Consider the following 22467-nt stretch of genomic DNA (forward strand, 5'->3'; position numbering starts at 1 on the left):
CCAGCCTCGTAGTCGTATGCTCTTAGTCTTCTGTTTGTCAGTAATCAGTATCTCCCCTTCTCCTAGTCCTATCATTCTCTTGTATCACGTGGTGACCCCCACTGTCGCTTCACTGTAGAGTTTCGACGATACAGGAGGAGCCGCGCACTCGTGCGCGGCGGGTCATACAACGTATGACAATCATTCTCCGAGTAAGACTTGTTACCCTCTGCTTCCGGCCTCTTCCTCTTTGAACTCGATCTCCCTCCCGCACCAGCCGAGCCTCTAATTATTTGAACTCTTTCTCGTTTGAAAATCCCTCCCCAGAATGACCCCTTCCTCTCCAAAACAATGAAACGACAGTTTTTAAACATCTCTAAAACAAAACCGTGTGATACGAATAAAAATATTACAAATTCTGAATTCAACTGCAAAGTCAATTATTATAATGTACTTTGACGGTCAGACGCGAGATACATATTTCGAATCATATCTATTTTAAAAATGTTCAACTCAAAACTGTTCCAATACGTAGTAAAATACAGCACTTTCATCTCCTGGTGAGTTACCTAAATGTGTATCTTTGAATGTTGCAAAATGTTTTGAACCTCCGCGAAAGCTGTGTACGCAGGCCTCAAACCAATATTACCATGCATAATATGAACTTTCGTTCCAGAATTTAAAATCTAGATACATCATACAATAACACAATGTTCGAAAAACCAAAGATAATCACATCTATTCATAGTCTCCTACTTCATGGAACACACATCGAAATTATGATGGTTCCGAGATGATCTTACAGAAGAGCTAATGTCGTTCGGCGTTCCTACGTATTTTGTAAGAGTGAAAATAAAATAAAAAACCAAGAAAGTTGATCACAGAAAATTTGTAACAAAGAATCAAAGGTGTAGTGCACTTTTTCTTCAGTGTTTTTTATTTCGAAGAGACCCAACAGCAAAAATGTAATACAAAAGTTGTCCAGCAAAAAATTTGAAGTGTCAAAAAATAATGTCCCGTAATATCACCAAAAATCCGACATTTCATGGATGTACGATGTTTCCAAGCTCAATTGTAAGAGACGTTAAAGAGGTAAAAAAACATAAAATGTTTAACTTAAATCAGATTCAGAGGGTTAAATGATCTCAACTTGAAAGTGTCAGCCTGAAATATGCACCATCAGATCTTGAGGATATAATGTTGCTTATCAGTTGGTTGGAAACTGTGGTTAAAACTAATAGGCAATAGGCAAATAAAACGTAATACCTGATATATGACAGAACTTGCAACAGATTCAATCAATTAACGTTTTGTTAAACTCGGTTATAAGCATTAAGCAAGTTAAGAGAGGACCTAATTTACAGCATCTCACGAACACAGTTAATTACGCAATTAATTAAGTAATCGAGTAAATAATTAGCAGTGAAAACCAACGCTGAGGTAAGCCACACACGACCACATAAAGCATTCCCCGTTACAGTATAATCATTAATCAAACATTATACATCTCATTGCAACTCTAAAACACGTTAAACTCATATCATCATCAAATTTATCGAGTTTAATTATTTAACCATATAAGTTATATTATATGGAACACAAAACGCGTATTATAATATACGACAAGTCTACAGTACTTACATTAACTATTGAATTCTAATTTGAGTTCACGTAGTAAACTACAGTTGTTGCTCACGGGCTGTGCAATTAAATGGGAGCTAATAGTGGAGTGTGTCAGGACATTGCTGGGGAGGCGATGTCTTCTCGCTATCATTAAAGCTAGTCAGTTCCTCACACCTGGCAATGGTGGGTTAGAAAACATTAAAGGAGAACGGTTAATTAATCAATTTAATGAAGTTGAGCTGATTAATTATTACTTAATATACTTATGAAGTATTAGTGGAAATTAGTTGAGCATCATGGTGAAAAGAAAAAACTACGGACACATCCAAAAATAGACATATTCACAGCTCGAAACAGGACAGAAAAAAATAAACTACTGCGGAGCATGCAATATCTCCACGAGCTGGAACCAACACTTTCAATTTCCAAACACACAGAAAAATCTTACATCACAATAATATGTAACAACACGTTTAACAGCACTTTTGAAATAACATGTCACAGCTAGGCCAGTAGAACAGCAAGTGTAACAGCGAGTGTAACACCACGTGTAACACCACGTGTAACGCCACGTGTAACGCCACGTGTAACACCACGTGCTGTGGATTGTGGAACAGCGAGATTTCGTCACATACTCACAGGACTTACTAAAACAGTCCGCAACTCCGCTGTGTGATTGTTTTCCTCCTTACTCTTATCTAAACTAATGGACACGCTTTCCAGCTCTACAGCGTCAGCAGGTTCGCTGGAAGCAGGTTGAGAGGACTTTATAACACTGGGAGCTGGTTGCTCGTCAGGCTCTTTTGAGGGTCCTGGTGCATCGTCAGTTGGTTCCTGAAAACAACCTTTGTCGAATGGCATTATACAAGAGGCGGGTCATCAGGCTTGGTTTGTTTGACTTAATTCTGATTTATTATCGATATTCTCAACAACTGTTGAAATCATATCTGCCAAACTTACGATAACAGGAGATGGCTCTGCGCTTACAGTTTCCTTAGGCTTGGCTCTGGGAACTGGATTATTGACCATATTTGAGTTGCCCGTTCGAGACGTCTGTCGTCGGATTCCAGACTTCTGGCGTCGAACTTGAGGTGAAGAATCGTCTGAAATAATGAGATAAGGATGTGTTATCAGAAGTTTAAGCATTTATCTCAAACAGGTAATCATTTTTCAAGACCTCTCAAAAAAGAAGGACCAATTCATTCTTGAATTTGTCATATTCCTCTAATATCTCTATGTTTATTCTCAGAACTATATTCTCAGGAACACTTGCAAATTATTTTCTTACCTCCTCGCTTGAAAACACGATCAAAGCAAAAGTTTTTAAATCGTTCAGCGTAAAAGCCTGGTCTATGGACTGACACAGTGTCTCCATCCGTTATAATGGACTTCCACGAATGTTCCATCTTTTTGAGGAGTCTAAAGGAGGGGGACGTCAGGAATTATTTTTGTCACAGCTTTAAATTCTTTCGAGGAAAATCTAAATAACCGTTTGTTACGCCGGGTTCTCAGCGGGGCCGAGTAATAATCCGATCATTTCAAGTCGAATACAAATTTCAAGTAATTGGAATAGAATTTATAGGGATTGGATTGAATTGATTTGAATTTAAATGGTTTGCTGATGATTATTTTTTGAATACGTAACCGTTATTGACATTTGACATTGCCATCAAACTAATTTCGTAATAACTACATAATGCTTTAATTACAAGCGCCTATAATATGAATATCAATATCAAATTTAAGTAGCCGAGCGCAGAAGCAGTAGTGTGCACTGGATGAACGCTCGCATGACTCACTAAATGATGTTTGTGTTACCGACATATCAATTATCATACTAACAATTTAACTCTGGTTATTAACGTCAGTTCCCCAATGAAGAAGAATTTATACTTTAAACTGTTGAAGCAGCGACCTACCGGTAACTCTGAAGAATGTCGATGATTCCCAAGAAAATAAGACATTGTTCACCTCGTTCGTTAACAGCCAGCGTTCCACCGCTGAAATAAGTGTCTTGAAAAATCAGGAATCTCACAATGTAAGATTCAGGATTAAATTACATTTATAATGTACAATTTATATCGAAAACATTTCTTAAAATTCTGTACATCATATTATTTTAAACAAGAAAGAAAGGACAATTTGTAAGGTCATGGCAACTACAAAATAGTTAAATTGAGATGCTAAAAGACGTGCCGATCGAATAAGGAACATCATAAATAGTGATAATCATAATCACAGATAAAAGTGAAAGATAAAAGAAATCTGCAGAAATACGACGGTCATCGAATATTTGTACACTTACAGGGCAGAAAATCTTATAATAACATTCTTGTTTCCACACATTCAAAACCCAACAGTTAAAAAATATGAAGTAGACTGACAGGCGAACGTGCACTTTCAACACAGACAGGAGATGCTATTAATAACACAAGAATATACATCATTACATCAACCGAACATCAACTTGCAAAGAAAACCATGCTGCACCCTAAAATGCGGTACTAGACTTATCGTGCTTTAGTGATCGGGTTAATTACTTGAACCGCCTGAAGCTGGAAGTGGACACTGCAGCTCTTTGAGCGCGCTCAGCGGCACTACCCCCTGCGTCAGCGGACCGGGCCTTCCGGCGTTTTTTATTTTGCACCAAGCGCGGCACCGGCTTGGGCTCTTCTGGTGGCGGAGGAGGTACGGTTCTGGAACGAATACCAACAGTTTAGAAGCAAGCTCCTCGGCTAGTTGGGTAACTAGTTGAACTCGAGTCCTTCAGAAAGAATTCTAGCTTGCTCACGAGAGTGCTATACGTAACAGCCAATTTTATAGAAATAAATGTTTTAAGTTGAATAGCTGCAATATAGCCTTCCCATGCCATAACATCTTTAAATGGAGAGTAGAATTAATGTAGTATAATTAATGTATAATTAATGTTAATGTCCCCCAATGTTCGTTAAACAAATTATATGTTAAAATAAATATATTACATGATGTTGATAAATATGCATACAATACATATTTCGTTAATATTAACCAGCGTCATAGATAAGGCAATTCTTGCTTTGTAAACCAACTAGGATTAATTTATTGACATCATTTCGAAACCAGCCACCAGGCGAAAGCTACATTTACAGCAACTATGTAGATAACTAGCTATTGTGTTAAGATCAGAATGCCAAGGGGTCCACGGAATTTTGGCCACACTGTTAACATGCTATTTTATAGCGTAATGGCAATGCTGACATTGGCCCAACTTGAAAGATTTTATGTCATGGCGTGGGTAAATAAGTGGAAAATAGACGGGGAAAGAGATTATCGGCATAGCGTTGCATGGGGATAGGGTACGGAGTATACGTTACAGAGAATGGGGCAAATGGTAGGGTTATAGTGGCAAGCCTGGTAGTTAAAGGAAGAGACAATTAGCTAAAAGTAATGATTCTAGTAATACTTACTGGGGTATACTGTCGTCTTGTTTCCAATTATCTTTCAGACGCTTACTACCGATTCTATCGAGTACTTGTTTTGCGTAGTCTTGATCGTAACCTATCTCCTAAGGTTCAAGATTTATAACTCCTTCGACTTATTAAATTTGGTCACCGAGTTGGCCCATAAAAATTCGTTCGAATTAAAATACTGACGAATTACGATTCTTACCTGGTCAGAGTATGGCCTGGTTTCCAAGTTGGGTTTCCGAGATTTAAGGGTCTCCTGTTTATTGAGAGAAATGTTGTGGATACCCAACAAGAGGGAGTAGTCCATTATCCTGAAACTCTCCAAAACACGAATATCTCGTTCTAAAGTTCTCTTCAGATCATCGTATAAATCCGGTTCTAAAATCAAACCCTGGAAAAAGATCTTGGTAGAGCTCTTTTAGGTTATGAAATGAAATGAAATTAAATGAAATGAAATAATGTGCTTGTATAATGTATACCGCCCATATGATGAGCAACTGACACAAGTGTCAGGTACTAACCATGTCAGAGCGGTTCTAAAGGGTGAGGTGAAAATATCCAGCAACAAACAGCTAAATCATCTCAAATACAAATCTATTCAGAAAAAATTAAAACTTTAATTATAACATATAGTAATCATCATCGTTACCAAAAGCCCGAATATAAAATAGATGGAGACAATTATCTAGCAAAACTAACTTAAATACATATTGATTGTATTGGATTATCAACAGTGAAGCTCGATAGTTTGGAAAGAATCAACTTATGGAAAACTTTTCCCGTGAAAACTTACTCCCGGATGCTCTTCTAAAAAATCTAAATCTTTGAGCGTTGGAGAGGCCTTCGTCCTTTCTTTATGATTAGCTTGCCGCTTAAACATCGAGCCCTTTAGATCGTATTTTTCGTGATACTTTATATTAGATGGAAGGATGTTGTTCATAATACAGATTCGAATGGTTTTACCCATACTCTCATACTGGAACGAACCGTAAAAACAGGGCAGCGTCGTCTTTTTATTCTGTGTTAAATTCTGAAAAAAAATATGTGGAATTAGAACAAGTGCAAATATTAGTTAAAACTTTAATTCCAATCTCAATCTAACAAACATAAGTATTTTTGGAACAGGAAATTTACATAGCAGTTCGTATGAGTATTTCTAAGTAACCAGGAAAAAAAGTACAATAATAATTACTGTACCTAAGTCATTAACTTCTAGCCAATTAAACTTACAAGATAGTATCCTGGTAAAAGTTTCTGCAAGAATATCGCTTCTTTACGAGTAATTGTTTTAATAATAAAGTTGTCGTCGTGTGATAAAAAGAATAGCGATCCGCTAGCACCAGGATTGGACAACTCTTTTAACCTATGTGTACACAATGATACCTGAAATGGATCTGGTTTTTAGGAAATGCCTAAAATATGATTGTGAATACATTTTTTTAAAGAGAGGCTGGACCATGATATGGTCTTCCGGCACAATTAAGCGTTTGGTGCGGTTTGCGAAATTGACAATCGTGGTGATGTGTTGGTTGTCAAATATGTAAATGGACAAAGAAAGTCATACGCAATCAATGAAGGTCATAAGTCAAAGTTAAGCTCACTAAAAAATCGTCGGCTTCAATACTAAATTCCTTTCGGAATTTCTTGAAAGCTCGAGCGGCGTATGTTTTAAAAATGAAGTCTTTACATCTATGTGCTGGCGTCGTTGAGGTGCCCAACCTGAGGAATAACACTTCATTACCATCCTGTCACTTCACAACGTCATACTTTATTCTAAATAAAGTTAATTTGCTTACTTTCCGTCAAATGCATTTAAAGACATAGCTGATCATAATAAATTCAATTATTAATCAAATATTAATCAAAATACATCAATCATCATTATAAAAGACATCCCATAGTTGGAATGTTTATTGGAGGAAGAATCCAATGTTTGCTAGCCAGGGGTGTTTCAGTAGTCCATCAGCAGAGGGTCGTCGAGCAGGATTGGGGTGAAGACAGGATTGCAGGAACAGAAGGCAATCTGGAGAGAGGGAGCAATTTGAAGGAAGGCGTATGGTACAGTCCACTATAGCTTGCTCGTTGGGGAAGGGTAGTCTAGAAAAGAGGGTAAAGTAGAGGGTAGCTCCAAGAGACCAGGTAGTCAGGGTTTCAGCTTTGTATTTACCAGTAAGAAGTGCCTCAGGAGGAGCGTATAGTCTGGTGCCAGAGAATTCCGTGTAAGTATTAGGATGAAACCAGGTAGCAGCTCCAAAATCTATCAGCTTGCAGGACTTGGTACGGACGTCAACAAGTACGTTCTCCGGTTTGATATCCCTGTGGACGATCCTAGCATCGTAGTGAAGGTACCACACGGCTTCAATTAGCTGTTTCATTATATTTCGGGTTTCTGTTTCTGATACTCCACCAAGGTAGGCTGTGTAGTTGAACAGATCCGCTGAGTCGAGGGGTTTTTCCATCACAATGACCGAATGTCTCTGATAGATGAAGTAGTCAAGAAGCTTGATGATGTTAGGATGATCACAGGAAGCCATGGCTTTCACCTCCATCGGGACTCGTTCCACGTCAGACTTGCTCCATTCTGTAACTCGGGAGTTGGTGACAAGTTTGGCAGCAAAGGTAGATCCACTTTCAGTTTCCAAGCAGGTGTAGACTTCTCCGAATCCTCCTTCTCCAATGCGGTCAATCAGGGTATACCTCTCGTCAAATGTGGATACTGGGTCGATAACTTGACTGCACTTCGTAGCTCGGCATACGTTTCCCATGTTAAAAGTAGATGTAGGATTGATAAGGGTAGAAGTTGAAAGTAAACAATTGAATAGATAATTCAGTAGCCCGAGTATAATGTCTAATATAATCTTGACACCGCCGAGCTTGTTGGATCGTGGAGTGACGATAAGTGACGGAGCACCGGAACACGTGATATCACGTGATATCGCCGCTCGGAGAGGGGTGCCACTATCTCAACTACATCTGAGACCAGGGCAAAACACTGATAACAAGATATGGTACTGATATTATTTTGGTTGCATCTAGGGGGTAGGCTTCCACTTGAGTGGCATAGACTAATATATTCCAAATAGCATTAAGGTTTATAAGTCTATCCAGGTAAGAAAGTGAAGCCTCTAAAACCTCATCTCAATGGACATTGCTGACACCATTTTTAAGAGTTTGATGTATCTCCACGCACAAGGGTACATGAGTATTGCACAACTGCATCAATACAAAATACCCAACAGTAGAGATTACGAAAAATAAGCATAAGCTCCAAACTTAACAAAAGCTAAGTCTATTGAAGGTACTCACGCAGGAAAATGTACGATTTCCAGTTCACTGAAATCTTTCATAAGTATATCTCGAGCTTCTTGTGGGGTTATAGAACCGATGGAGTGTCCGATGCCAATCTGCAGTGCCTCCATCAGCCCGCTGGCCGGGATCTGAAAATTTCAAAAGTCAGGTCATGCAATCAAACCATTTAAAACAGTAGCCCTTCGCACGAATGAGAGTTAAAACCAAATGTTACAAACCGCTACACAACAAAAGTAGTTAAACATCTTAAACTTGCGGTGTATTGTACAAAAAACGTGTTTTAATTTGCACCAGACAACAACAAACCTTTCTGGTTGGGGGCATCACAAACTGTCGAGTGTTTTTACAAAGAACCAGAAAAAATAAAGTGCCACACTGCTGCATTGTGTTGCATGCTCTCGATCGCTCTAAAAAGTACCCAGCTCGAGCTTTTTTTTACCATATATAGAAGATTCGGCTTCACTTCTTTAGAAAAATATACAAAGGAGATGCTGCTAGGTCTGCGTGTACAGCCATACGGGGTTGATCCAGGGGGAGCACGCTACTATTATATTGATTGAATAAGAAACATAGCACGTCAAATATACAGGAAGGTGAGTTTCTTCGATTTTGAGACAAAAGCGTGGAAGCAGGACCGCTGTGTACTAACAATTAAAATTAAAAGCAAATTGATCTCTCGAAAGCAAAATTAGCAGGTCGATAGACTTAAGCCCTAAATACCTGAATTATCTTTGACTTTGATGGAATGTAAATTTGTTTGGCATAATTTGGCCAAAGGTGAAAGATGTGATGCGATGTCTACGCAAAATGTCAACATTATGTATTCTTGAACGCAGAGCAATTAATTAATGACAAGATTTGTTTACACTCAGAAGGAATGAACCAATTATCTGGACGGTGGAGTGCGAACTTGACAGTCTTCCACGTGAGTCCATTATTACTGAAAATCACTAAACTTTGAAGCGAGCTTTATGATTTCTCAGGAACGGTTTAAGTATGTCCAAATTTGGGCTGAATATTTGCTTAAGATACCAGTTCTGCTAGGGTTACGCAATATAAATTGTTAACTGCAAAGAGCACCAGCTGCAGGCAGCTAATATTGAAATATTCGATTACGTCAGCTAAACCGAAATAGATAGACGAAAATTAGTGGATTTTTTCGAAAAGTTCCCAAACTTCGTAGTGCATGAACAATAATCATGTATTCTAAGGAATATGAAGAGCCAAACGACTATCTTTATGAACATGACGGAGAATGATTCAACACGATAGCATTCGAACCAGAGATGCTATGGACCTTATCGAGCAACAAGGTTCAGTTTATGGCGTCCCGAAAAGGTGATTTTTCTAAATTCCACAACAGCTAATCTATAATTGATGACCAATCATTTAAAAGAACTCCCTTAGCTAGGGAGGGGGATTATCTTCATTTTTAGATTTATTAGGTAACTTTTTGATTTGTAAAGTTGTTCATAATAGTTGCCTGTCACTGTCTAACAATAAAATTAACCTTGAGATAAAGTGATAAGTGAAAACTCTTAGTATAATTTCCTCCGTTAATATAGTGGGACACTCTATTTCATTGCCGAGGCCTCAATTTGTAAAAAAAGTAGATACCACACATGACTTATTTCAACTGGAAGGAAAACATGAAGAGTCTGCTAGATAAAGCCACATGGAATATATTGTTGCTTTCAACATAATACCTGGTAAACAATTGTACTACTTGTGGGTAAACTCACTAACAAACAAACCAACAAGTGTACTACTTACTGCTATAATATGTTATTACGTACCAACGTTACATCTGTTAGCCGGACTAAGGACTACAAAAAACAAGTTTCTGTTTTGGTTTAAAATTCCTGTGTTTATCTCGCTGACATTAGTAAACCATCAAAGCTGTAAATTACAAACTGCTTCATTTACAGATTTGATAAGTCGACAGATCCAAGTGCGTGAATCTATTGGCACGGTGCCATACTGTTATAGTAAGAGTAATTCAGTGTGCTTGATCTTGAAATTAGTATGCATTATACCGCTCTAAAAGCATTAAACACTTGAGAGTTACTTCACACGACACGTTAACCTAACGTCACTGTACATTTACCATGCCGGTACATACAGAACGACAATTGTTGTATCACGGCCTACTATACCACAGCATGCCGCGCCATCACAACACTTTATATCACGCTTACTGCTTAATATCTCGACATTTGTTCACGCTAACGACAACAGCGCGCTCCGTCGATCCGTTCAAGAAGACCTTCCGGTGGCGTAGATCCAGGGCTTTACAAGATATATAATAATTAGAGACCATCGCGCTGGTATGCACAAAACCTCCGGGCACAATTTGCAAAACTTAGCAGCTCATGCTGGGTGTCAAATGTTGTCTTGCAAGTGTAATTACGCTCAACTTTTAAATCTGTTTCCCAACGGACACATACAGTTTTCATGCCATCGCATTTGATCGGGCTGTATGAATAATTTCAATAGTATGGTAAATACTAAAGCAGAGGTTACACTAATGCAATTATACAGTCGCAGACCACGGTTTTGTCTAATAGTTAAGTTGGAATTTGACCCAGAGTAATTGTACCAATCGGTTCATAAATGGAGGCGTGACACTGACATGCAGAGGAAGGCATGTATACTGTGTAGTCATAATTAGGTAGTGGGAGTAGACATGTACTGATATTTCATATTGAGTATTGACAGCACCATATACAGTGACACAGTACGTAATAGTTGTAATTGTAGTTAATATCAGAACATGTGATTTCGGGTTATATTACGAGTTTTTCAATCGTACGATTCCACATTTTTAACAAATTCACACAGAAAAGTTGTTAGTTCTTTCTTAGTTTTGTGACAGCGACTAGTTGATGACTGATGACTTAAGTACAATAATACATGCGTGATTACAGATGTGTCCACAGTATTGAAATACATTATTGAGTAAGTTAATGTGAATATTATCATATGTAGCTTAAACCTAGTTCAGTACAACCAGTTGGCTTTGTTTATAAGCAACTTGTGAGTAGGTAGGAAGTGGTGAGTAGGTTGAATAATTTTGGTAGAAATAAGTTGAAACGTTTGCTAGAAACAGGAACAGATATTAATAAAGATTAAGAAGAATATGTCAAAGATCATGGATCAGTTAACTAAGAAATTTGCGGGAAAGTGACGAAAACAAGGAAATCAGACATCCAGACAGCGAAACAATTTATAAACAATGCTGTGTTGACTTTTATTTTCAGTAATTGAATTATAAAGATTGGTCTAATTATTGCAAATATTTTATATATAATATATAATTATGTCTGTCAAGATATTCCGATTACAAAGGCCTGTTTTAATTAACCGAACTCCTGTTAAAGCGTTTACGAACAAGTATCTACTCTTTGCAAATATCAGTTCTGCTGCATTAATCCTTAAACATGAGCAGGATTTCTAGATTTTTTCTAACACTTTTTCTTTTCATTTTCATATCTTTTCTAATGTTCATACCAACCAGGCCCCTGACCTATATATTTATAATACGTCTACACATTTTCAGATTCTTCACGATTGAGAATTTTGAGGTGCCATATGTTTTGGTCGTTCAGTGCGCAAATTTCTCGGAAGCGGAGTTATGGTTCAATGAAAATTATCGGTTTAACACTGTTTGTATTGTCATTATTAGAAATGACCAAGACATATGGCAGCCCACTGTACATGTACAAGGCACCTAAAAAAAGAACTGATCTAGAATACAATAATACAATATGGGGCCCGGCTCTCTGGCTCTGCCTTCTAGATCCAGATCTTTCCCGAATGAGTTGTAGGCACTATGTTGTAGACACTCAAATCACAAATGAGGTCATTCCTTGAGATACAAGAGAGCTGATAAGTGGTGTTTAGCTAAGCCATGGTACGAAGTACGAACTGGTTTTATCATATCCACACTTCACACCCTACACTATATTATACTCTATATATAGTACACTATATATACATTAGTACAATGTAGTGTCGTTAGTATGTACATTGTACAATGTATACTAACACAATTTTTCCATATACACGCACGCACGCACGCACGCACGCACGCACGCACGCACGCACGCACGCACGCACGCACGCATGCACGCACGCACGCACGCACGCACGCACGCACGCACGCAATGATCTTCTTGGATAATTCAAAAACCTTAATTAAGATAATTAACTTATATTTATATTAATTTATGTACAAGGTTTCTTGTACATAAATCAACACAAATTAGGAAGTGGTGGAATCTAAGTTCTGTAGATTGCAATGGTCAACATAGCAACCACAGCTGGTTTCCTAGCAACAGACGTGTATTTTTTCCCGTTTTCGGCATTTATAACGAAATAAAAGTCAATAATAATTCAGTAATTAAGTCTAATTATGCAGAAAAGTTAGTATATAAAACTATCATAGTCAATATATTTTAATGTTGCCACTTGCCATGGGGTGGCAAGTCCCCATACATCGTAGTCCGATAGTTTCACTGCGTCATAATACATATATACACTGAGTACTTCCTTATTTCTGTTCAGTTTTTAACTACCGAGTCCTTGTAAGAACTCTGTAACTTTAATTATGGTTTCAGAGTAAAAGTTTCTTTATTTGCAGGCAGGACCGCCTTCTAGATTACAGTTACAACTCTTTATAATGTGATTCTCGGATGAACGATAAATTAACTGTATTACATATAAAAATAGAGTTTTTATTGTTTATTTATTTATCATTTCGGGGGAAAGGAACGGCCAATAATGCTATAAACATGTTCACTGTATAGAGAGACACAGTGTTACATAAAACAGTGACAAATGACTACTGACTAGCATAAAAACAAAAACTACCAATCAGCGAAGATTTTTCAAACAAGTTACAACATCGTTTATCAATCAACAATTTAGGATGCTAATGGCACAAACCTAATGGCACAAACCTTCTTATAAGAGACAGCTCCAGTGTTGCTGTCGACTCTGCGATGCCCTATTTTCTTGTGTTTCTGTCCTGGACCCCGCTCTCCTCTCTCCTGAAACAGTTTGTTGTATTATTTACATTGAAAGGGAATCACTTTACACTTATAATATTAATAGGGAGTGGCTGGACAAGAATAGGATTATGACGGAAATAAAGTTGAATATATTAGGTCACACAACAGTGAGCTTATAATACACTTTTGGAATATGGAACTTTCAGTAACGGTTAAAGTAACACGTTTTCAAAAATTCAAAATGTCACGTTGATGATTGCTTCATAGAATAATTTGTTCGTCAAAAAGCTTCGTCATGTTTGACTTTAGTTTTTATCATCATGTAGAATGATCTAGTAGATAGGTATTTCGTCTTTCGATGAATTACACACATAAATGTATCATCAATTTTTACGGATTCAGTATATACATACTATACTGAACACTATTAATAATACAATACATTTTACCATACCCTGTACATTTACAAAACACAGAATTATTCCATTGGACCAGCGATAAATTTTCGGATAATACAGATAATCAAATATGATGTGCATAATTAATTATTCGGCAACGTTACACATGATCGATATAACGGACGACCAATTAAAAGAATATAAAACTATTCTCACGCTGCAAAGTTGTGGCGTGCACAAATACGGCAACTTGACGGTAAAGTTTATGTAAACAACAAATGTGCTCAATGTACAATTACGTACATGCTCTTTAGACAGGTTCAATGTGTTGATGTTAGAAATTAAGTTATTGATTGAACACGTATTCAATAAAATCGCATATAATAATATTAATATTTACACCTGGCCACAGTATAATATGAATCAATTTCGACAGATGATTTCTATTTAATTTCAATGGGAGGCCCACGGGATCGAACACATAATTTAATATCACCTTTTCAAATATCACCATCATTATATTTATTAATATGAGTCCACGTGTTACTATTCAAGTATTAAATATAAGCACTAACGTATCACCGTTCCGACACTATCTGCTAGGTGAAGAAATACCCGGTGTGATATCGAATAATTATACATATATCATAGAGCTTTGATAAATGATAATGTATACAACTACATTGTTACACTGACATAATGCATTGTACACACTACACAGTGGTGTGTGAGTTAGGTAGATATACTGTAAGGTTATTAAGAGGCGCTGACTTTCTTCATAGTTTGGTCTTATATCTTTATATGTGATGTTAGATATGGGAACGAAGGTGATGAATATTTTTGCTACAAAAATTTATATTGTTTCTAAAGAAAGTATTTTACAGAAGATGATACTTCTAACTTTCTAATGGATTACAAAATGGGGCCATTGTCCACATTTGTTTACCTCGTACCAAACAACCTCTTAAATCTGTCACTTTCTTATATCACAATTTTAGTTTTTATTTTGTCGCTATACTATAATCCGGCACTTTATCAATGGTAGATTATCTTACAACAGAGCGACAAAAGCAAAAATAAAATTACACGTTCTAAAGATTTAGGACAACTGATGAGGTAACATGAAAGGAGATAAGAAATTAACTTATTACCGTCAAAACTAAATAATATGAAAGATAACAGAGACACCTGATCAGCGATTAAGTAATAAGTATGGTACTGGTAGATATTAATACACTGTAAATTAATTAATTAATTAATTCTAACATTTATTACACACTTCGATTATATTAGAAATATACCCTTTCAAAATACATTTAAGTCATTCAAGCGAGAATTAGTATGGCAATATTAAGCCCTTAAATATATAATATCATATGCCGACCAGATAACCCGACATGGACACGTGTTCACGAACAGTGAACACGAGTCGGGCTATCTGGATACTGCCGAAGACCATCCGTACAGTTCCTTTGCAAATATGTACCGGACAATATTAATTAATTATTCTTTAAATATACAATTAAAATAAGGAAGAGCTACTTTATTTAGTGCAGTGGAATAGTATGCAAAATTCATGACAAGACGAAACAATACAATTGTAGCTCTTATCTACAATACTTAATCTTAGTGGCCCATAATAATATATAATATAATGTCTAATGCTGAAAGTTACTCATTTTGTGTAAGTCACAGGGCGACCTCTACCATTGTGTTCAATTGTAGTTAATATTATCATATTGTTTGTGTTTTACGAGACCTCATTATGCAGACATATTATGAAAATATTACAAATGTACTCCTCCAACATCATGAAAACCTGTAGTTGTACATTGAAGGAGGGGGGCCAACGTTGCCCATACCCATTTGAACAAAAGTTTAAGAAGAAAGAAGCAAAATGGGCATTATTTTCACAATTTTTCGGTCGAAATCGAAAAATAAAGAAATCAATATTTTTGATGCCATACTCTTATTGAGTTGAAATATAGCTGTGCTTGCTAATTAGAGGACAGATTTGTGATTGGTGATGTTTATTTTCATCACAACTCAAGATTTAGCTGTTTTTAAGGCTTTGCCCAATGTACAAAGCCTTAAAAACAGCAATGCCCATTCCCATTTGACGAAAAAGTTAAAGAATAAATGAGTATGGGGTTCACCCCCCCCCCCCCCCCCCTCCCATTAGAACACAGTTTATATTAGGCTTGATGTAATGTATCATGTACGTGTGTGTAACATGTCATCTGTAAATAGATGTAACAAGAGTTTCAGAGCGCAGTGTTGTTATACTTGTTGAAGCTGGATTGTTGAGTTGTTGTAGAGAATGTGATTCAGTGTAATATGATCTTGGGTAGAGTACATTATATCATGTTACAACTAGAGAACAGGCGCCAGGCTTCTCCAACTTGTATACAACTTTCAGGGAGGTCAAAGCAAGAATATAAGCACTGGTTTATTGGTAAAACATTAGGCTACATTACGGAAATTAGCAGCATTTCCAACTAATTTCAAATTTAAACTATCATATTATTCTAATTAGTCTAATTACAGATGTAATTATCGGTAAGTGGCTTAAACACAATCCAACATTTACCATGAAACCAAGGACCATGTATCACGTGGGGTGGTGTTGGGTTTACACAGAACACAATACCTGGTCCCTTAAAGCTATAGACACGCTTTTGACTTTATGTTGTAAATTAAACGTCTATCACAAGGTTGCCAATCTACTTGAGTACCTCCGAGCATAGTTATTTTAGATCATATCATCATGTAACCTGAACTGAGAGGGTTATTTCAATTGGATTCTGTACGTAGGTACGGTATTGATTGCATCGTTAGGTCAGGATGCAAGCTAAATGTAATTCATTATTTCATCGTCCGCTTTTATATAAAGTTACTTTGTTGCCAATCGTTTTTCGTGTGGTTTGGGGGAGCCGATGAAGGTGGTAGAACCTATCAACATGATCAGATATCAACGTAGTTCAACGAACTTACCCAGTTTCAGGTTGTTCAGTAACGATAAAATTAGACACTATTAGTAATAGTGTCTAATTTCATCGTTACTGAATTTGCATATTCGTGCCCACCCCTACTATTACAGAAACCAAAATAGCAGCATGTAATAGTACTTGGTAATTCTAGAAGCAAGAGATCCGAAGCTACTCTGCAATCATTTTCAACTTCTCAAATTTGCGTATTTGACATTTGTGTAACCTAAGTTCGATCGTACACCAATTGAATTTTGTCAATTAACAGGCTATCAAACTTAATTCCCAAATCATTCAAGATTTAAAATCCCAGTTGTTGAACAAAATGGAAATCACCTCAAAGTTAGGACTGTCAGCCAAATTACGAGAGTTGCATCCACAGAACATGGTATAAAGTACAGAACCTTTAAGAAAAGGCAGATGAGGAAGAGCTAAAAGAGTATTGAGAGATGATACAAAGAAATGACAGCACACTGTATGTATACACACAAAATGTTCTGTCTGTATCGTAATAATTGAGCCAAGCACACGAATTGGCAAATTCGCCTACTAGTACCTAGGTATTCATAAGTTAAAATAACACGGATTACGTATCACACCATTTAAAATCAGACATGTTTTTACAAGGATTATATCTAGACTACAAGGATCAAAGATTTATGATCACAATTATGTTATGCTACTTCAAAGATCTGAAATTTTACAAGTTTTACAAGATTTTTCTGTACAGCTAGATCAACCCATGAATACTTCACTCCAAAATACATACATTTCCAACTCCAAAGAACAAATTGAGGAAAGATTTGCTTCGTTTAGCAAACCCTTCGTCATCACTGGCGTTACTGGCCACTGAGAAGGTTCCATCATCCATCATCGCTACACAATCCTCAAACGTTTTCCCATCGATAGTTGTAGTAATTTCAGGAGTGATGCTATCCTTAGAAAAAACACTGTCACTTTCACTGAGTCTTTCTTCTCGAGCAGAAGAAGCAGGCACATCGTAGTGTGACTCAGGAAATTCTTGGTCTCTCTCCGGCCTGATATCATCAATAGAACTGGAGAGGTCTTCATCACCCTCATCTATACTGGAGCTATCTCCGCTTGGCGGACTACTTCTGTACATGTTGACATCAACAACATCACTTATCCTCACACTAAGTTTTTTAGTTCTGTCTGGACTATCATTGTTGGATAGGCTTCGAAAGCGTCCTTCCTCATCAGAACTTGTGTAGTCAAAAGGTGTTTCAGCAAGACTTCCCATGCTGCCCTGGGCCTCAGTCACATAGTCAAGAAGTGGCAGCCGGAGCACTGCAGTGGGCTTCATCCTCTGTTGGTGACAGAAATTGTTGAAAACTTATATTTGAAATAAGATATCTTTGAGAATGATGGCGAGGTGGAATTTTACATAACACATTAACTGCCATGCAGTTAAGACGAGGTAAACAATCATTTATTTTAATATTTGCTAGAACTAGAGCTGTACTTCAACATACATGTTTGTTGTTTAATGCAGTGATTTAAGAGGGCCTCGGTGGTGTATCATGTAAATTGATTAAATTGCAATAATTTTAAAATAGCAAAGATCTACTTATAGTATTTAAAAAATACTTTTCAGGGTATTCACCTCATTAGAGACATTGATCCTGCCCAAGGTCATGTCTGGTTGAAGTTCAATATATATTTCTGGTGCCCCTCTGGCATGGAAGTTTACTTTATACCACGATTATTCGAAAAACATTATTTTGTTAAACTATGAATGTTAAGACTTGCAGTCTAAATTGATGGGATGATCGAATTAACGAACAATGTCAAAGAAGTTCTATATAACAGCCCCACACTAGACAATTTAAAGAATGGGATACATTTAATCTTTGACTTATATGAGATAAAGCTTCCATTTCAATTTTGTTTGGAACAGCTTCTTTCGCTACACGGAGATAAATTGGATAGAATACGGTTAACGTTTTCATGCCACTTCTATTATCAACGTAACCAAATTATATGTTTATATGTTTTGTGACATGAAACATTGAGTCCAGCACTTATTATCAACTTGACTAATGAGTTGTCGAAAATCCTGATAAGTATTCGAAATAAGTCCATTGATTTTCAATCACTGCTTATGATCTATTTATATTAAAAGTAATAAATAAAAAACAACTCACTCCCATGTTGTCAGCTGTTTGATCCTCATCATTTTCCTCCGAATCGCCCATTTTACAAGCTAAGGTCACTTTACAATTACTTTAAATACATTGATGTTTTGATATTTAGTGAAAATTTGAGATAATTAACTATCAATGCCATTACAACGAATATCAATATCATGTTAAAAATAAATCTAATAGTAAATTTATTTCAATCAATCAATCAAATCAAGTTAAAATATTTTTCATCTTACTATCTTACTATATATAAAGCGAGACGATATAATATATATATATATTTATTTATCCGTGCCATTTTATTGACACCACAGCATCAACTTTAACGCGAATTTCTGCAAAAACCGTCAAAGATATACAACTGAAACTTTTTTGACTGGGTCAAATGCTTTAATGGCCTCCAAATCAGCATGAAAAAATAAGAAATAGGAGTTTTAGAGCCCAAAATTTGGTACCCCAAGTGGTGTCAAAAACGCGAATTAAATAGGTAATAATTGTTTTAGTCTCTTGAGTCTTGACACCATTTTAGGGTTAGACGGGTTCCTGCTAGTATATATAATATATAATAAATAGTTGTTGCTTGGATTCCCAAAGAGAGCGCTCCTTAAAATACCAAAACTCAGACGCCTAACATCACTGCACCAGCAATATGAGTTATCATGTAGAAAGGAAACCAATCTCACTGCTCAATTCCCATTAAAAGATTTTGTATTTAGATCTTCTAAAATCTGGAGCACGTCATAGCACCAAAACTCAAGCTTCTTGACTACTCCTATAAAACATTCGATAACTCGCATCTATTACAAATAATACACTACGAACAATGTATACACTTTTATATATTTAAAATCCTCCTCCAAACGTGCCATTTTACTGACACCACAGCATCAATTTTAATGTGACTTTCCGCAAAAACCGTAAAAGATATACAACTGAAACTTTTTTGACTGGGTCAAATGCTTTAATGGCTTTCAAATCAGCATGAAAAAATAAAAAATTGGCCAAGGAATAGTGATTTTAGAGCCCAAAATTTGGACCCCCAAGTGGTGTCAAAAACGCGAATTAAATAGGTAATAATTATTTGAGTCTCTTGAGCCTTGACACCATTTCAGGGTTATACAGGTTACTGCTAGTTCTTTTAAAGTGTATACAGAAATAGAGGCAGATTGTCACAACGATTAGAGGGATTGATTCGCAGAACTTAAGCAAGCAGCACCAAGGGGACATTGGACAAGGAGCATAATATCAGATTAAATAGTATTATTTAATGCTCTTGTTTGATAAAATAAGGTTGGTTGTTGGAAAAGGTGATGGCAACACACACATCTGTCACCTTAATTAAAAATATCAATAATAAGTACTTAAATGTTTAGGAATTAGTTAATAAATAAGTATTATTTATACTTGATATAATTAGGTTTTTGTCCGAAAGTCATATTGTATTGTTTCCAAATATTGATTCATATATTTGATTTGATTTATATTCCAGTATACATTCAGTATAGGTTATAATCAAATGTATTAATATCTGAATTAGGAGGTTATACATGTGGCAGACACACGGGGGAAACTGTGCCATATGCACAGACAAAATAAGTCCATTTTGAGACAATGAAACATTCAAACCACCCGTCCACCCAACCGTACACATAGCAAAGCTGCATAGCCGTAGCAGAGCCAGAGTTACGCCCCTTAAAAATATGTTTAAAACTTGTTCTCGTAGCAGGCCAATCCAGTGCAGTATAAACAAGAAAGGTCAAATATCCAATGAATCAACTATACCTCACATTAAACCGTGTTCTATATGTATCGGCTTGAGGAAGACTGGTAATAGACAAGTAAGGCCACATCGCTGCCAAATACTTGGGGCAGAATTCCACTCTAGAGAATCAACAAAACCGATTGTCATAAGGAACTAATGACAATACATAACATATATATAGATACAGATGCATTACTGAAACAATGAAGATAGTGAAGAGTCATCAGCCCATATCCCAGTGGCGTAACGAAGGGCCCTGCTGACCCCGCTGTGCAGGGGGGCGCCGTCTTAGGGGGGCGCCAAATCGTCGTTTAAATGTGGGACAATTTCGAAAACTTAACTAAAGTACTAGCAAAACTGCGCGTTTTGCTCTAGATACACACTTTTTTAGAGATTTTTACCGGCGTATCTTCTAAAATCACCTAATTTGTTCAATTTTAGGGAGGGGCACCAAAAGGGGAGTCGAGGGGGCGCCAACAGGGGGGCGCCTTTACGGCAGGGGGGGCGCCAACAGGCAACGTTACGCCACTGCCATATCCATGTATTCTCTCTTTAAGAAGTCTGAGCTCAGAGATGACAGATTTGTGACACCACACTCATCTCACAATTTCGCATATAAAGGGGCAAATCTATGGAATACGTTTCTTGAGCAGTCAAATGCACGTGGTAAAATAGGTTCACTAGGCTCAATTAAATCCCAATTGAAGCATTCTATCATGAAGGCTCAACACCAACCTGACAATATTAACTGGCAGGACTTAAACTTCAACACTTTCCTATGAAAAGAGTGAAAACTGGCCACGGGCCTAAATATGTCATTCACCCTATTAACAGAAAGATATCGAATAAATTACATTCAATTTCAGCAATGGCCAATTGGCTGACTATAAAGTCATGGCCTGAACAAACAATTTTTTTAAATATAGTCAAGTGATGCTAAAGCAGAGCACAAATGTGTAATAAGTTAATAGATTAAAAACTGATTCATGTGATGTATTACGCACAGCACAGTACGTTGATAAGACTTGCTTGTTTAACCGGTGCCATGGTTGTGTGATGTATAAATCGGAGAAATACGTGGCTTATAAGCTTGATGAAGTGAAAGATGATGCAGCTGAATGGATCCGGAAAACTCTTGGGCTTGCTAAAGTAGATCATGTTAACGCGTGTGCAGCTCAGAGTTTCAGTGGTAAAAGAGAAATCTCCAGGGAAGTCATGGCTCAGAGTCTTAACGCTGCGTTAAAAGTTATGTATAGACAGTCGTTGTATATTAATCAGCTAGAGAAATATAATCAGAAATTGCACTCCGATGTAATTGACAGTCAGGGAACAGTAGTTGTATTGCAGAAAGAGCTGCTAGCTGCCAAAGACAAGCAGCTTGATGACTTGAAATCTGTGGTTGTAGCATCAGTCGAGGATACTGTGAAATCAGAGTTGAAGACATACAGCGCCGCAGTACAGGCATCAAAAACCTCAGCAGCAGGTCCTTTGTTGGATTCGGATAGAAACATTTTGAAGAATGTCATCAAGGATGTTGTGGCAGAAGGAGACCGAAGTCGGAATCTGATGTTATTTGGTATTAAAGAAGAGAAAGGTGAGCTGTTATGCGACAAGGTCGCTCAAGTGTTGTTGGAACTTGGCGAAAAGCCAAAAATAGAAGCTAGCAGAATTGGTTTGAATAAACCCAAGGATAAGAAACAAGTGGCTGACAGACCTGTTAAGGTGACTTTGACGAGCTCCACAATCGTGCAGCAAATTTTGACTAGAGCAAGGCATCTCCGTAGCT

At 37.0% G+C, this 22467-nt stretch overlaps 2 protein-coding genes across 7 annotated transcripts in view; both read right to left on the reverse strand.

Moving 5' to 3' along the window:
- Nucleotides 1-346: 346 nt before the first annotated feature.
- Nucleotides 347-22467, reverse strand: part of LOC134811711 (phosphatidylinositol 4-phosphate 5-kinase type-1 alpha-like) — a 102103-nt gene continuing 79982 nt past the window's right edge. The window contains exons 2-16 of one of the 6 annotated variants that reach the window (XM_063818738.1): nucleotides 18920-18978; nucleotides 17524-18081; nucleotides 13319-13408; nucleotides 8355-8485; nucleotides 6650-6767; nucleotides 6279-6431; nucleotides 5842-6078; nucleotides 5251-5439; nucleotides 5049-5146; nucleotides 4143-4298; nucleotides 3522-3602; nucleotides 2891-3021; nucleotides 2563-2705; nucleotides 2251-2436; nucleotides 347-1776 (exon numbers count right to left, since the gene is read on the reverse strand). In XM_063818738.1, the coding sequence (XP_063674808.1) occupies nucleotides 1771-1776; nucleotides 2251-2436; nucleotides 2563-2705; nucleotides 2891-3021; nucleotides 3522-3602; nucleotides 4143-4298; nucleotides 5049-5146; nucleotides 5251-5439; nucleotides 5842-6078; nucleotides 6279-6431; nucleotides 6650-6767; nucleotides 8355-8485; nucleotides 13319-13408; nucleotides 17524-18081; nucleotides 18920-18970 (2328 nt within the window). In that variant the 5' untranslated portion in view covers nucleotides 18971-18978 and the 3' untranslated portion in view covers nucleotides 347-1770. Of the gene's footprint in view, nucleotides 1777-2241; nucleotides 2437-2562; nucleotides 2706-2890; nucleotides 3022-3521; nucleotides 3603-4142; nucleotides 4299-5048; nucleotides 5147-5250; nucleotides 5440-5841; nucleotides 6079-6278; nucleotides 6432-6649; nucleotides 6768-8354; nucleotides 8486-13318; nucleotides 13409-17523; nucleotides 18082-18919; nucleotides 18979-22467 lie in introns of all 6 variants that reach the window. The other 5 variants (XM_063818736.1, XM_063818742.1, XM_063818740.1 and 2 more) reach the window with 5 other exon arrangements.
- LOC134811953 (serine/threonine-protein kinase pim-2-like) lies at nucleotides 6959-7978 on the reverse strand. The gene has a single exon (XM_063819121.1). The coding sequence runs from the start codon at nucleotides 7811-7813 to the stop codon at nucleotides 6959-6961; it is 855 nt and encodes a 284-aa protein (XP_063675191.1). The 5' UTR covers nucleotides 7814-7978.

This window comes from Bolinopsis microptera, chromosome 2 (genome assembly GCF_026151205.1).
Source record: "Bolinopsis microptera isolate Bmic1 chromosome 2, MBARI_Bmic_1.0, whole genome shotgun sequence".
Classification (NCBI taxonomy): Eukaryota; Metazoa; Ctenophora; class Tentaculata; order Lobata; family Bolinopsidae; genus Bolinopsis; species Bolinopsis microptera.